The 15,492-nt window shown below is 38.7% G+C and overlaps 1 protein-coding gene across 16 annotated transcripts in view; it reads left to right on the plus strand.

Moving 5' to 3' along the window:
- The window catches only part of PCBP3 (poly(rC) binding protein 3), a 458,297-nt gene that overhangs the window by 330,382 nt on the left and 112,423 nt on the right, over window positions 1-15,492 (plus strand). For all 16 annotated transcript variants that reach the window (XM_023541009.2, XM_064279587.1, XM_064279588.1 and 13 more), the window contains one exon: window positions 10,912-11,047. In XM_023541009.2, the coding sequence (XP_023396777.1) occupies window positions 11,038-11,047 (10 nt within the window). In that variant the 5' untranslated portion in view covers window positions 10,912-11,037. The remainder of the gene's footprint in view (window positions 1-10,911; window positions 11,048-15,492) is intronic.

A 15,492-nucleotide genomic window follows, 5' to 3' on the forward strand; every position in this document is an offset into this window, starting at 1 on the left:
TCCTTTCGGACCTGTAAATTCTCCATTCCCTCTTCATGTAACATTCTTCCGCATGATGAATGCTTGTCTCCCTCCTCTACCTCCTTCAGATCTTTATCCCATGTCTCCATCTAAAATTGCACTCCCCACCTCCAGCAGTCTGCTTGTTTTCAGTGGGGCTGGCCTCCTACCCAGCTCCAGGGGCATGCCCTTTGAGAGGATGATTGCCCCACAGCATTTAGGAAATGCTGTCACTTTGGGAAAAATCTTGTGGCTTACGTCCCTAAGCACGGACACATCAGTTACAAGCTGTAACTGAGAGTGCCCTCAATACCTAAAGCCTTTGTATGACTTGGGGTGACTGGGGTGGGAGTGTGGTACTTGCCCACCTTCACAGCAGCCCCCACATGCTGCCTGACTAGTGGTTAAGAGCTTGGCTGGTAACCAAAAGGTCGGCAGTTCAAATCTACCAGCTGCTCCTTGGAAACCTGTGGGGGCAGTTCTACTCTGTTCTATAGGGTCACCATGAGTCAGAGTCAGCTCGATGGCAAGAGGGCAGGCAGGAGGTATGCAAGGAATCCCTGGGTGGCCAAACAGTTAAGACCACTACCCAAAAGGTTGGAGGTTTGAAACCACCCAGAGGCACCTTGGAAGAAAGGCCTGGTGATCTGTTTCTGAAAGGTCACAGCCTTGAAAACCCTGTGGTATGCAGTTCTACTCTACAACACATGAGGTCCCCATTACTAAGGATCAACTCAAGGGCAAATGGTGTTTGGAAGAGGCACACTTCCTGCTTTGCCTACCAATATCACAGCAGCAGGACACCTGCCACAATAGCATTCAGCTTTGCTGGAGGATTTCACATAGCAAAAATAAGAGGCAATATTAATTAATCTAGGTTTCTCTGTTCCTTCATAAGCACTAACTATATTGACACCGCTGAATTGTGGTGTCGTTGAAGAATATCGAATATACCATGGACTTCTTGGAAGAACTAGGACCAGAATTCTCCTTAGAAGCAAAGATGGCGAGACTACGTCTCATATACTTTGGGTATGTTGTCAGGAGGGATCAGTCCCTGGAGTAGGACATCATGCTTGGCAAAGTACACGGTCAGCGGAAAAGAGGAAGACCCTCAAGGAGATGGACTGACACAGTGGCTGCAACAACGGGCTCAAGCATAACAACGATTGTGAGGATGGCGCAGGACCGGGCAGTGTTTCATTCTGTTGTACACAGGGTCACTATGAGTCGGAACCGACTTGATGGCACCTGACAACAGCAACTCTGTATTCAGCATTATGTAAGGTTCCGTTTACACATGGTTTCATTATGGTCTCATGCAGCACTGCAAGGGCTGTGTAAGTTTCCTCGTCTTATACATGAGGAACTGAAGTAGTCCTGGGTCTTAGTCCGTGCAAGTGGCAAAGTTGGGGTCCAAACTCTCAGGTATGGCTGTGTTCCTTGCTCTCCAGACAGATTCATAAGATGGAGGTTGGGATGTGTGTGTATGTGTGTACGTTTTGCTTTACTTAAGGTTGAACAAATTTGTGTATTATGCAGAGGCGTCGTTTTATCAATTAATTGCTAGGCTCTTTGTCTTTCTACTGGGTACCCCTGAGATTTAAGGTATTCACCTAGAGATCTTCTAAACTTTTCTTTTCTCCCTAAAAGTACCATACCTTGGTTCCTGAGGAGCACACCTAGAGGCGGGGGAATTGACAGCTCAGCTTTTATGTGTCTTTGTTTTTCTTAACGAATCTTGGTTAACACAAGCATCGTCTGCCAGATTATCTCTTATTGAGTCCTGGTTTCCTGTCTGAAATGGCCACTGTGAAGACTGTGTGAGAGGCAGGACAACACGGAGGAAGCCCAGGCGGGACAGTCCTTTGCCTCATAACCGCCTGCTGTTTCAAACCTTCTGGCGAAGCCCAGGCCATTCATTCAGAGCGCATGTAATGATGTGAGCTGCTTATGCACCCATGGGTGCGTGTGTGCATTTGCCTGTGTGTGTGCATGGGTGTATATAGCAGCTGATTGGGCATCTTTTGTTTAGACTGTGTCCAGGAGGGGATGTGACATGCCTGGGGATTCTGTAATTTGAAACTGATTTGTTGTGGTGACGTGCTAAGCAAGATATTAAAAATCATGTTTCTGTTACGACTAAATCGGCTGTACATCGAGGGAAGGCCGCAGGGGTGAGGAAAGGGAGTCACAGGCTGTGTTTTATCCTCTCTGTCTCCCTCCCTTCCTAATACCACTGTGTTTCCCGATGAAAAGAACACAGACCAGACCGCTTTGTCTCTGCGATTCTTATTGTGACTCATAGCGAACTCTCAGGATGCTTTTCTCCCAGGCTTCCTGAGCGTGTTGTTGATGTTGGAAGAAGTGGGTCACTGAGTGAATATGTCTGTCATTCCGTTTTCTGGATTGCTGGGCACATGGTGCTCCTTACCAGTTTAATGACATGTCAGGGATATATAGATAAATTTATAGGTATAGGTGTAGACATAGATAGAGCTGTTTGGTGAACTAGTGCCCTTGAGATGTTTTTAAAACAATGTAAATCACAAATGGAATATTCTTGGTTAAAGGTTACTAATTTCTGGTTTTATTGCATTGTAATTGAAGACGATTATCTGTATTATTTCTATTTTATGTTACTCGGTAAGATTTTCTTTGTGACCGAAAATATGCTAAATTGCATGTGTGTTTAGGGAGGTTTGTTCTCTATTGTTGGAATATAAAGTTTGATGTATATATCCATAACATCTCCTTAATTTATGTTTTTAGCTCATTTTCACGTTCGCTTATTTCTTACCCTCTAGCCTGTTTTGGACTGAGAGTGTTTTGTTAATATTTGCTATTATGACTGTGTTTCTGTCAGTTCCTCTTTCTAACACCTACAGTTTCTGCTTTATAAAGCCGGCTTCTGTGTTTTCTGTGTCATGTACATTTTTAACTATTATATCTTCATTGTGAATTGCGTATGTTATCATTAGAAAGTGCTCCTCTTGGTCTTGTTTAATGCTTTAAAGACCTAGATTGTACCTTGTCTGATATCTACATTACAAGCCCTGTTTTTTTTTATCTTTTGCCCGATGTACTTTTGCCTATTTTAACCTTTATTAATGCCCTTTGCAATTATTGGGTCTCTTGTATAAAGCAGATTTAGCTTTGAGAGCCAATCAGAAACCTTTAATAGGTGGATTAAACCCATTTACTTTTGTTCATTTATTAATAATATGTTCAGTTTCTGTCATATTCTTGTTGCTATATTTAGTGTGTATTTTATTTATTGTGTATCTTTTTCTATGTGGTCTGTCTGCTTTGTTTTTCTCTCTCTCTTTAGTTCTTTTGGTACACAGGGAGGCTTGGATTTTCATTGTTTTGGCTACCTTTATAATATTATCTTTTATAATGCCTTTATCCCTATTTTTTATCCCTGTCTTTCTTCCCGTGGCTTTATTTGGTTTGTCAGCTTACTTAAAAGGATATATTTTCTTCCACCTATTTTCCAGCCACAGTGACCTTATTCTACTTTCTCTCTTTTTTTTTTCTGACTCGTCTACCTCTGATTCATTTAGTTGTATTTTTACTTTTTCAAAACAACCTCCTCCCCCCCCGAAAAAAATTTTATTTTTCATGCTCCTCCTGCACCCTTGTCCCTACCTTTTGTTTTAGTCTTTGATAACAAAGACTTACTATTTTTGCTTATGCTGAAATTTCCCAGTTATCTCTTGGTTTGAAAGAGCTTGTCTTATAGTAGATTTCTCAGGAAAGAGTTATAAATACAAGTTCTTGGATACTTAAAACTATTTTCCTGCAAATTTAATTCTTGAAGGATGGTTTGGCCAGATATAAAATCCTTTGGCCATACTTTATTTTTATGTGAATTTATGAAAATATTGTCCACTGGTAACTTCTTTTGTGCATTACGGTCAGAAAATCTGATACCAGCCTGATTTTTTTTCTTTTGTTAAGTGAGCTGGTCTTTTTCCCTAGAGTCCCAAGGAATTTTCTCTAAGTCTTAATAGTTTTACTGTAATATGCTTCAGAGGTGACCGTTTGGGGTCAGCCTTCTCAGGTGTGTGATCAACCTCTTTAATTCATAGGTTCATACTTTCTTTTTTATTTCTAGAAAAAGTTCCAAGATTTTAAGTATTAGTTCTATATCATAGTTTTGCATTTCTTCTTTGGGAATTGCAATTATAAGTTTCTTAGATATTTTTTTAACCTTTTTTTCTATCCATCCGTTTTTCTTTGATCATTTTTAACCTCTTGGCTGTCCCTCCCCCCTTGGTTTTTTTCTCAACCCTCTCAAGTTTCCTTTAGTATGCATTCAGTTGAATTTATTCTCTTTTGGAACCATATAATTTAGTTTTTATTTCTAGACTGGTTTTATCTTTATGTCATAAGTGTGATTAATTCTTATTTTACAGCTTCCTGTTTTACGTTAATTGTCCACTTCTATTCTGAGATTTTTAGTGTTCGTTTCTGGTGTTTCTCATATCCACACATGCTTTTAGCAGTTTTAATTTGTATTGTTATATTAAAGTTCTCCTCTGCTTCGTGGCCGGGGAGTAATTGTATCAGCGGGAGAGTTTTGAGTTTTTGCTTTCTTCTTATGGAACCCTAATGGGCTTCAGAGCTGGCTCAGCTGATTTGAGAATGTTATTTGTCCATAGGGATTTTACATGGCTTTTTTCAATTATTTTAAAAGGACTTGGATTTTCCCAAACTAGCAATAACAGGTGTTTCTAACTGGGGAGGTGAATGTTGCCGGTTATGAAGTGGTTTCCCAGGTTTCTTTGTCCAAAAGTATCTTTTTCTGTTGGTCAGTAAAATGCAGTTTTTTAAAAAATGATACCTTTGGAGGTGAGGTTAAATCAGTGTATATTCTGATTCTGTGATACCATATTTTTATGCAAATGACACACACGTTCTACATTTGCCAACCCAAGGACCCCCGCCCCGCCCCCCGACCACCACCCACCCCGGCTGGGTATTTTCTTAAGCTAATTTTTTTTTTTTTTTACAGCAACATTTAAGAAAAATTGGCATAGTGCACTTATGAAAATACCTCTCAGGGGAGGGTGCAGTTGGCAAAAAAGCGTATAGTGTGCCGTGTTACTTGCTTAAAAATATGGTATTCTTTTATTTCTGTAGGAACCTTAATTTCAGTAGTTTCTCTACTTACTTCCCCTTCCCACCAAGCTTCTAAGATATACCTCCTTCTTCCAAGTTAGTCTCTGTCTCATCCAAAAGCATTATTTCTCCAAAATTGTCAGCTATGATCTCATGCACTGTCACACTCCTACCTTTTGATTCCTCAGAAGTCAGTGCTTTGACCCACAAGATCAAATTTGTTCTCATTACTTACCTTTTAGGATGGAATCCTCTCTTCTTGGGAGTAATATTATCTGTGTCCTACCACTGCTAGGACCCCACAATACTTTCTACCACAGAAGAAAGGCCTGGCAAACTCCTTCCATAAAGATTACAGTCAAGAAAACCCTATGGAACAGTTCTACCCTGTAACACATGGGCTCGCTGTGAGTTGAAATCGACTTGACAGCAATGGGTTAGCATTCGAAACCTCCTAGTATGTCCTTGGTGCATATTATGGGTGGTTATATTTGCTCCGTTTGCTTATCAGTGGCTTTTTAGAAGATTTAGGGAAATTCTGATTTAGATGGCCTGTATAATTCTGTGGGAACCCAGGAAATAGACATTCAAAATTTAGATGTTTCTAGCTTCTAACGATGAGGCGCTGGTGGTTCAGTGGTAGAATTCTTGCCTTCCATGTGGGAGACCCAGGTTCAAATCCCGGCCAACGCACCTCATGTGCAGCCACCACCCATCTGTCAGTGGGGGCTTATATGTTGCTATGATGCTGAATTTCTAGACTAAGTTGAACTAAGAAGAAAGGCCTGGTGGTTGACTTCCAAAAATCAGCCAATGGAAACGTTATACCCACGATAGTCTGATCCATAACTGACCATGAGAATGGCACGGGGCTGGGCAGCATTTCAATCCATGTGCATAGGGTCACCATGAACCGAGGTCTGACTCAGTGGCAGCTAACAACAGCTTCTAATGTTGCTGTAATTTGGGTCTAATGCCATTCTCTTTCCTGATAATTTGTATGTGGCCTGTAATATTTTTAATGCCTGGAAGGTTTTTTAAAAAATCGTGTACATGTCTGACTGAGACTAGAAGGACCCTGGCGGTCATGGTCACCAAACTTTCTTTTGGCCCAGGACAGGAACCATTCCCGAAGACAACTCATCGGACATGGAAGGGACTGGACAGTGGGTTGGAGAGAGATGCCGATGAGGAGTGAGCTTCTTGTATCAGGTGGACACTTGAGACTGTGTTGGCATCTCCAGTCTGGAGGGGAGACAGGAGGGTAGAGAGGGTTAGAAACTGGCAAAAGGGTCACGAAAGGAGAGACTGGAAGGAGGGAGCAGACTGACTCATTAGGGGGAGAGTAAATGGGAGTATGGAGTAAGGTGTATATAAGTTTATATGTGAGAGACTGACTTGATTTGTAAACTTTCACTTAAGGCACAATAAAAATTATTTTAAAAAATCATGTCCATGATTTCATGTGCCTTGAGATCTTTTTTATTTTATTTTTTTACTAGTGAGTATAGGTAATCTTCTGGTTGTGAACATCTGACTTAGCAACAACTCGTACTGGCCCTTTAATGATATGTAAATTTGCCCTCACTTTGAAACGGTTGAACCAACCCCTGCTCAAAACAAATTCTTCATCACAATCACCTTTACTTGCTGCACGTGCGGCTTTTAAATCATTGAAAAGGCTTTGAGTGTTTTCTTGCACTAAAGGCTAAATAAGAACCATATGCACCTGTTTCAACTAACTACAAATTCAACTTAAAGACACAGTTAGGAATGGATCTCATTCATAACCCAGGACTGCCTCTACCTAGAGGGTCCTTTCAAAATTGAAATCCATGTTCTTCAGTTCTAAGAAATGTTCTTGTATTATACCTTTGGTAATTTCTTTTCTCCAATTTCTTGCACACCACTTCTAAAACTTTTATTATTCAGATGTTGCACCTCCTGGATTTATCTGCTTATGTCATACCTATATCTCCCATTTTTTATTCATTTGTCTTCTTGTTCTTTCTGGGAGATTATTTTCTGACTTTGGTTCGTAACTTCTTGTTCTTGTTTCATGAGTACACAGCTCCTATAAATTTTAGGAGTTGTGCACGTGTTCTAATGCTCCCTGCACTGTCTGTGTCTCCTGAATGTTTAATGTTTGCTTGTTCAAGCCTTGCGTTTTGTGTTGGGAGGTTTCTTGCAATATCTGGTGATCCTTGATGAACGTGATGTATGAGAGTGAGACCTTCAGCTGCTGCTGGAAAGCATCATGTGCATGGATGAGGCCTTTCAGTTGCAGGTTTTACTGTAGACTGATCGAGCAGGAATTTGACAATTGGATTGTGGAGCCATCACGTGACAGAATCTGGAGGTTCTTTCTTTTGGCCTCATACTTTACTGAGAGTGACTTCTCAGTTCTCCTGATTCGAGAGCATTAACCTGGCTGCTAGAAATTCTGAGAGCCTCTTGGGACAAGGGGGGCAATAGGTCATCATTGTTCAGTCTGTTTTCTTCTACTTAATCCATCTGTTTTAATTTTGACATTTCACTATCTTCAGAACTGTTTTCTGTTATTGAATCCATATCCTAAATGGGTTACCCTCTTCGGAGTCTTCCATGGGGATAGAAGAGTAATCAACTAGTGGCAAGAGGTGCTATAGGATTTCTGCAACGGGTTTGGTTTTTTGGTTTAATGCTTCCTTATAGAAAATTTTAATTATTACTGTTGTTTTTACCCACTTGCCTCCAGCCCTTACCTTCAGAGCCACCCAGTGCCTCCAACTCCTGAAGCATTTTAGAGCCATGGACTGCTTTCTCGGTAGCTTCTCCCCTTGTAGGTCTAGATTTCAGCTTTCTTGCTTTGCTACATCATTTACCACTTATTCATTCACTTTTCAGATTACAGTATTTTGTTGAAAACTCTTGTTGATTGTTTTCTTTTCACCTGACTTCTTAGTGCTTGTGGGTTTGTACCTCTTTACTGCTTTAGGGTTATTTTACTGCAGTTTCTGTAGGGGTGGAGATAAACGCATGTTAATTCTGCGGTGTTTACTGGGAGGTCTCTTCCATGGCTTCCTTTTAAAACAAAACTTTTGGGTATTTACTACATTTGTTTTCATTGTAGTTGTTGACGTGTTTCGCATACTATAAAATATACTCTTTTAAAGTGCAAATTTAGTGGTTGGTTGTGAAATCGTACCACTAATTCAAGAATATTTACATCCCTCTAAAAAAGAAACCTCATGCTCATTAGCAGTCATACCCCATTTTGTGTGGACATATGTTTTCAGTTTTCTTGGGTATATACTTAGGAATGGAGTTGCTGGGTTATGTGGTAACTCTGGAGTCCCTAGGTGGTGCAAATGCTTAAGTGTTCAACTACAGGCCAAAAGGTTGCCCGTTTGAACCCACCCAGAGGCCCTCAGAAAACAGACCTGTTGATCTGCTTCCAAAACCCTTTGGAGCAGTTCTGTTCTGCACACAAAGGGTCGTGATGAGTTAGAATCAGCTTGACAGCAACTAACAACAACAATGGCGACTCTAGGCTTAACTCTTTGAGGAACCACCGAACTATTTTCCAAAGCGACTCCATTTTACATTCCCACCACAGTGTAGGAAGGTTCCAGTTTCTTAACATCCTTGCTGAAACTTATTTTCCATTTTAAAAAATACTAACAATAGTAACTATTACTATTATAACTAAAGAGTTCTGGTGGCACAATGGTTAAAATGCTTGGCTGCTAACCAAAAGGTGAGTGGTTCAAACCCACCAGCTGTTCCACGAGACAAAAGACCTTGCCGTCTGCTCTATAAAGATTGCAGCCTAGGAAGCCCAATGGGGCAGTTCCGCTCTATCTTATAGGATCGTTCTGAGTTAGAATCCACTCTACACGTACAACAACAACATTATTATAACCATCCCAAGTGGATGTGAAGTGGTATCTCATTACAGTTTTGATTTGCTTTTCTCTAATGTTGATCATCTTTTCATGTGCTTATTGACCATTTGAACACCTTTTTGGAGAAATGTCTTTGCCCATTTTTAAGTTTGGCTTATTCATCTTTTTACTCTCGAGTCGTAACTGTTCCTTATGTACTCAGGGTACCAGATGCTCATCAGGTATGTGATCTGACTGATTTGCAAATATTTTTTCCCATTCTGCCGGTTTCTTGATAGTGTCTTTTGAAGTCTAAAGTTTTTAATTTTGATGAAGTTCAATTTATCAATTTTTTTCTTTTGTCACATGTGGTTTTGGCGTCATATTTTAGAAATCGTTGCCCAATCCAAGATCACGAAGATATACGCCAATACTTTCTTCTAAGAGTTTTATAGTTTTAGCTCTTACATTTAGGTCTTTATCCATTTTGAGTTAATTTTTGTATGTGGTGTGAGAAAGGGATCATATTTATTCTTTTGCATGTGGATATTCACTTGTCCCAGCACCATATGTTGCAAAGACAATTATTTTTCCATTGAATTGTCTGGGCACTTTTGTTGAAAATTTTCCTGTTGCTTTTTGATGTATTTCAACTCATCGACTTCAAGGCGTAACTCAAAAGCCAATGGGTCCCTGATCCTTTAACTAGTAACACTTTGCTTGTTAGTTGCTTCCCAACTAATATGTGTCCATATAAAAGAAAGAAGTTTTTACTCAAGATTATTCTTCCTGGAATTGTTTCATTCTTCCTGGAATAAATAAATGAGAAAATACCAAAATGCAGTTTTGGTATTTTCTCATTTATTTCGTTTGGGAACACAAAGTATTACATGGACATGATACATTGGCTTAAAACAACCTGAAGTGCTGTTGTTTATTGCTTAGACAGGTTATATGATGGACTCAGGACAAAGGCAAAAACATTCAGCTCAGTTTCTAATTATTCTTGGTGCTGTGACCTCACAATTCCAAATGTTGGATGCTATTGTAAATAAGACTTTTAATGTGTCCATAACAGTAATTTGTGATGATCATAAATATTCACCTACGAAGTGGATTTAAAAACACAACAAAGAGGATGATGCCATGAAAATGGGTACTTGTGCCTAGGGATCAAATTTTAAGTGTTGGCACCAAATGTGAATTTAAAAAGTCAAAAAACTTAGACCAAAGTAAAAATGATGCATGCTGGAACAGCATTGGATGGCACGGAAGGCACTGTAGTGGGACAGAATTACATACTGAAGTTGAAGAGTTTGAATGAAATTATTTTCCTGTAAAAGGAGAAAACCACCTATTAAATTAATATAAAATTTCATAAATGTTATATATATATCAAAAAAAGAAACCCAAACCCATTGCCGTGGAGTCAATTCCAACTCATAGTGATCCTATAGGACAGTGTAGAACCGCCCCATAGAGTTTCCAGGGAGCAGCTGGTGGATTTGAACTGCAGACTTTTTGTGTACACACACAGACAATAAATATACTAAACAGTATAGGTAAAATAAAAAAAAAAAAAAATTTTTTTTTTTTTTTTTAGTTGATTATTTCATTTACGTTCTTAAAAGTTTATGCAATTTTATCAAAACACTTATTTTGGACTTCTCATTTGTAAAGTAGGAGCCTGCTTATGTTTAGAGGTGCCTCATTTGGGAGCATGTAGGGCATTATTCTTGGGCTAAACTCCCACTGACATGAATTTTTACCTCCATATATCACTGTGTCTTATACTTGAACATTTAAGTAATGTTTACTGCTCTGTCAAATGCAAGACAGCTATTCCGTTGAAGCTCAGTCCTTAATAGCCAAGGTCATAAATATGTAACTCCCATACCCCTGTGTTTTTGTGTTGTAGGTAGGTGGAATCCACAACAAAAGTCAGTCGTTCTACAAATCACTGGTTCCGGGTATGAGGCTCTAAGATGCTGCAAGTGTGAACATTTGGTGTCTATGGATCTGCTCTGAACCTTAGAGCCTGCTTATGGGGGAAGGTGAGTCACTATACAGTATCTTTTGTTTGCTTGTTTGTTTACCAAGAATGTATAAAACACAGTCAAACTCACTCTTGATGAGTAAAATATGTTCGAAGTGATACCATGCTGTTATTTCATTCAGCTTCAGTCTGTCTGCTCTGAAGGTACTCTTCTATGCAGTCTTTTGGAAAATCAGGGCTTCCTATTTCTAGAAGCTAGGGAGGGGGTCTGTGGTTGAATACCCTTGAGTCTACTTCCTACCAAGGTGGCCACCTAGGACGGGTTCTGGCTCCTACCCTGGAGCCAACCCTGGAGAACCAAGAGAAGCCAGAGGAAAGCCTAGGTTCCAGGAATGAAGAACAACAACAGGTGGGGCTAGGCCTATAAGGGGAATCTTGGGGTGTTTAGGGAACAGATCACAAGAGTCTGGGGCTGGAGGCAACATCAGTGATATTTTTGCAGTGCCCTGAAATTACTCTGCAGGGACGAGTACCTGTGGCTTGAGCTGTTAACCATAAACTTCTGTTAACACAACTACAAAGAAAGTGGAATGAACGAGCAGTTGTATTTAGAAATTTTAATACACCACTCTGAGAAACTGGTCAACAAAAAACAAGCTGAGGTATGAATGTCTTAAATAACATAATACATAAGCTTGAGCTATTAGGTATATTTTAAACTCTATGTGTTACTTTTTAAGCATACAGAGAACATTTACAAAATTATAAGGTGTATTAAGCCGCAGTAAAGTCTGAGTATCTGTAACATAAAAAGTATGTTCTCCAACCATAAGGCAGTAATATTAAAAATTAATAATAAAGGATACCTTTACATAAATATATTATGAAATAACTGTGTTACAAGTGAAATCATAAGGGAAATGAAGGAACTTAGAACTGACTGATTATGCAGTAATGGGACACAGCTAAAGCAATGTTCAGTAGGAAATCTGTAACTATAAATACATGTATTAAGAAACATGAAAAATTAAAAATGCCAAGCTAAACCTTCAACCCAAGAGGCTGAAAAAAGAGCAAGGCAGCAAAACCAAGAGGGCAGAAAATAATAAAGGTAAGGGCAGAAACCAGTGAAATACAGAACACAGAAAAACAGAGAGAAAATTAACAAAGCTAAAGGCTGGGTTTTGTTTTGTTTTATTTTGTTTTTAAAGATTAAATAGATCTCTGGTAAGCCTGATGAAAGGAAATAGACAGACGATAGTGACGGCAAAAAAATGGAACCAAAAAATGGCGAAATAACTAAAGATAAAACTCAAAAGAAGAAATTAAGTATTGTGAATAACCGTATGCTACCACATCTGAAAACTTAGATAAAATTGTTAACTTCCTAGGAAAATATAAGTGCCAAAACAGGCTGAAGAAGAAATAAAGAACTTAAACAGACCAATAAGTATTAAAGAAATTGAAATGATAATCAAAGACCTCCCTAATTTTAACAATCACTTAATTCCTAACTTACACAAATTGCTCCAGAAAATAAAGAATATCATTCCCCAGTACTTTATATGATAATATAATTGACTCTAATACCATATAAAGATAATTAAGAACAGACCAATTTTGCTATGAACTAAAAAAAAAGAATTTCATTTAAAATATTAATTTATCAGATTCAAAGTTGCATTTAAAACAAACCTAAAATAAAACATTGAGATTAAATAGACATTATCACAAGATTTTAGACAGTTCAACATCAAAACATGTTATCAGTGCAATTCACTGCTTCAGTAGACTATTACAGAAAGATAACTCAGTTAACTCAGTTGATACAAAAGAATACTTGAAGTTTAATGTCTATTTATGGCAAGAGCTCTTAACAAACCAGGAATAGAAAGGAACTTCCCAAGCTTGATAAAGGTCCTATACAAAAACCTACATCAAACATACTTAATAGAGAAACATTGGATATATTCCCTTTAAGAATAGAAATAAAGCAAGGATGATTGTTACCAATGCTTTTATTTTACATAATATTGGATGTCTTTCCCCAGGTGTAAGGGAAGTTAAAGAAATAAGAGAGTAAGAATTTGTAGGGAAGAAATAGAACTTGTTATTTACAGATGATGTGATAATCTGTTCCAGAAAAAATCAAGTGAATCAAAAACCTGTTAGAACTAATAAAATAATTTAGCTGAACTTCAGGATATGAAATCAGTGTACAGATGTGAATAGCCTTCTTCTATGTCAGCAATAACCAAACAAAATATAATTTTAAAAAATATCACACTATTCATAATAGTAAGGAGCCTTTTTGGTACAGTAGTTAAATGTTCAGCTGCTAACAGAAAGGTCAGCACTGCGAACCCACCAGTTTCTTCATGGGAGAAAGATGTGGCAGTCTGCTTCCAGAAACATTACAGCCTTGGAAATGCTATAGGGTAGTTGTACTCTGTCCTGTAGGGTAGCTGTGAGTTGGAGTCAACGTGACAGCAGTGGGAGTCATAATAGTATCAAAACCTTGTAAAATTTCCAGAAATTAACCTGAGAATGCACAAGAACTCTATGGCCCAGACCTCCAACCTGTACATGCATAAATCTGACCCTAAACAGCAGATCATAGACTTTGAGAGCTAAACTGTGGGCTTGATCACTGCCCATGTCCTAGATTGGGCACCGAGTGGTGCACATAAGCTCTCAGAAAATTAAGAGTAGAAAGTAACTTCCTCAATCTGATTAACGGTATCTTAAAAAAAAAAAAAATCTATGGCTATCATCATAGTTATGGTGTGAGATTGAATGCTTTTACTGTAAGATCAGGGAGAAAGCAAAGATGTCTGCTCTTACCACTGCTATTTAACATCATACTAAAAGTTCAAGAAAATAAGGAAAGAAAAAGAAAAGGCATATACACTGGGAAGGAAGAAATAAAAACTACCCTTATGGGTAGACAATATGATTGTATATGTAGAAAATAGAAGGAAACTATAAAAAACACAATGGACTCAAACATACTTTCCTTTATACAAAGGATGGGGCAGGATGTTTGTACTGTTAAACACGGGGCTGCTATGAGTTGGAGCTGACTCATCGGCACCTCACAAAAACATAAAAACGCACAGCTGAACAGAATGATTTCAAAGGGTAGCTTGAGGAGACAAGGTAAACTATTATAATGAAATGTGCAAAGACCTGGACATAGAAAACCAAAAGGGGAGAATATGATCTGCATTTCTCAAGCTGAAAGAACTAAAGAGAAAATTTAAACCTCAGATTGCATTACTGAAGGATTCTATGGGCAAAAAAAATTTAATGATGCAGGAAGCATCAAAAGAAGATGGAAGGAAAACACAGAGTCGCTGTACCAAAAAGACTTGATTGACATTCAGCCATCTCAGGAGGCAGCAGGTGATCAAGAACCACTGGTCCTTAAGAAGTTCAAGCAGCTCTGAAGGCACTGATGGGAAGCGAGGTTCCAGGAATTGGTGGAATACCAACTGAGTTTTCCGTTGAGCAATTCATTTAACCAACGAGTGCGGTGCTGGAAATGCTCACTCATTTATGTCAAGGATTTTGGAAGACAGCTACCTGGCCAACCGCCTGGAAGAGATATTCATGCCCATTCCAAAGAAAGGCCAACAATGGAGATTATTTAATAATGTCATTAATATCACATGGCTAGGAAATTCTGCTGAAGATAATTCAAAAACGGTTACAGCTGTGCATCAACAGGGACCTGCCAGAAGTTCAAGCCAGATTCGGATTCACAAGGGATATCATTGTGCTAATGTCCGATGGATCTTGACAGAATGCAGAGAGTACCAGAAAAATGTTTACGTGTATTTTTTCAACTATGCAAAGGCATCCACCTGTGTGGTTCATAGTAAGTTATGGATAACATTGCAAACAATGGAAATTCCAAAACACTTAATTTTTCTCATGTAGAACCTGTACATAGATCAAGAGGTAGTGGTCCAAACAGAACAAGGGAGCATTGCATGGCTTAAAACTGGAGAAGGTTGTATCCTTTCCCCTTACTTATTCAATCTGTATGCTGAGCAAATAATATGGGAAGGTGGACTACATGAAGAACTTGCATCAGGATTGGAGGAAGACTCATTCACAACCTGTGATATGCAGAATGACACAGCTTGAAAATGAAGACGACTTGAAACGTTTACTGATGAAGGTCAAAGACTACAGCCTTCGGTATGGATTACACCTGAACGTAAAGAAAATGAAAATCCTCACAACTGGATCAATAAACAACATCATGATAAATGGTGAAGAAATTGAAGTTGTCAAAGATTTCATTTAACTTGGATCAGTGCCCATGGAAGCAGCAGTCAAGAAATCAAACAATGTATTGCATTGGAAAAATCTGCTGCAAAAGACCTTTAAAATCTTAAAAAGCAAGGATGTCATTTTAATGACCAAATGCACCTGACACAGCCCTGGTCTTTTCAGTTGCCTCATATACATGTGAAAGATGGCCAATGAAAAAAG

Source organism: Loxodonta africana, chromosome 2 (genome assembly GCF_030014295.1).
Source record: "Loxodonta africana isolate mLoxAfr1 chromosome 2, mLoxAfr1.hap2, whole genome shotgun sequence".
In the NCBI taxonomy this organism is placed as follows: domain Eukaryota; kingdom Metazoa; phylum Chordata; class Mammalia; order Proboscidea; family Elephantidae; genus Loxodonta; species Loxodonta africana.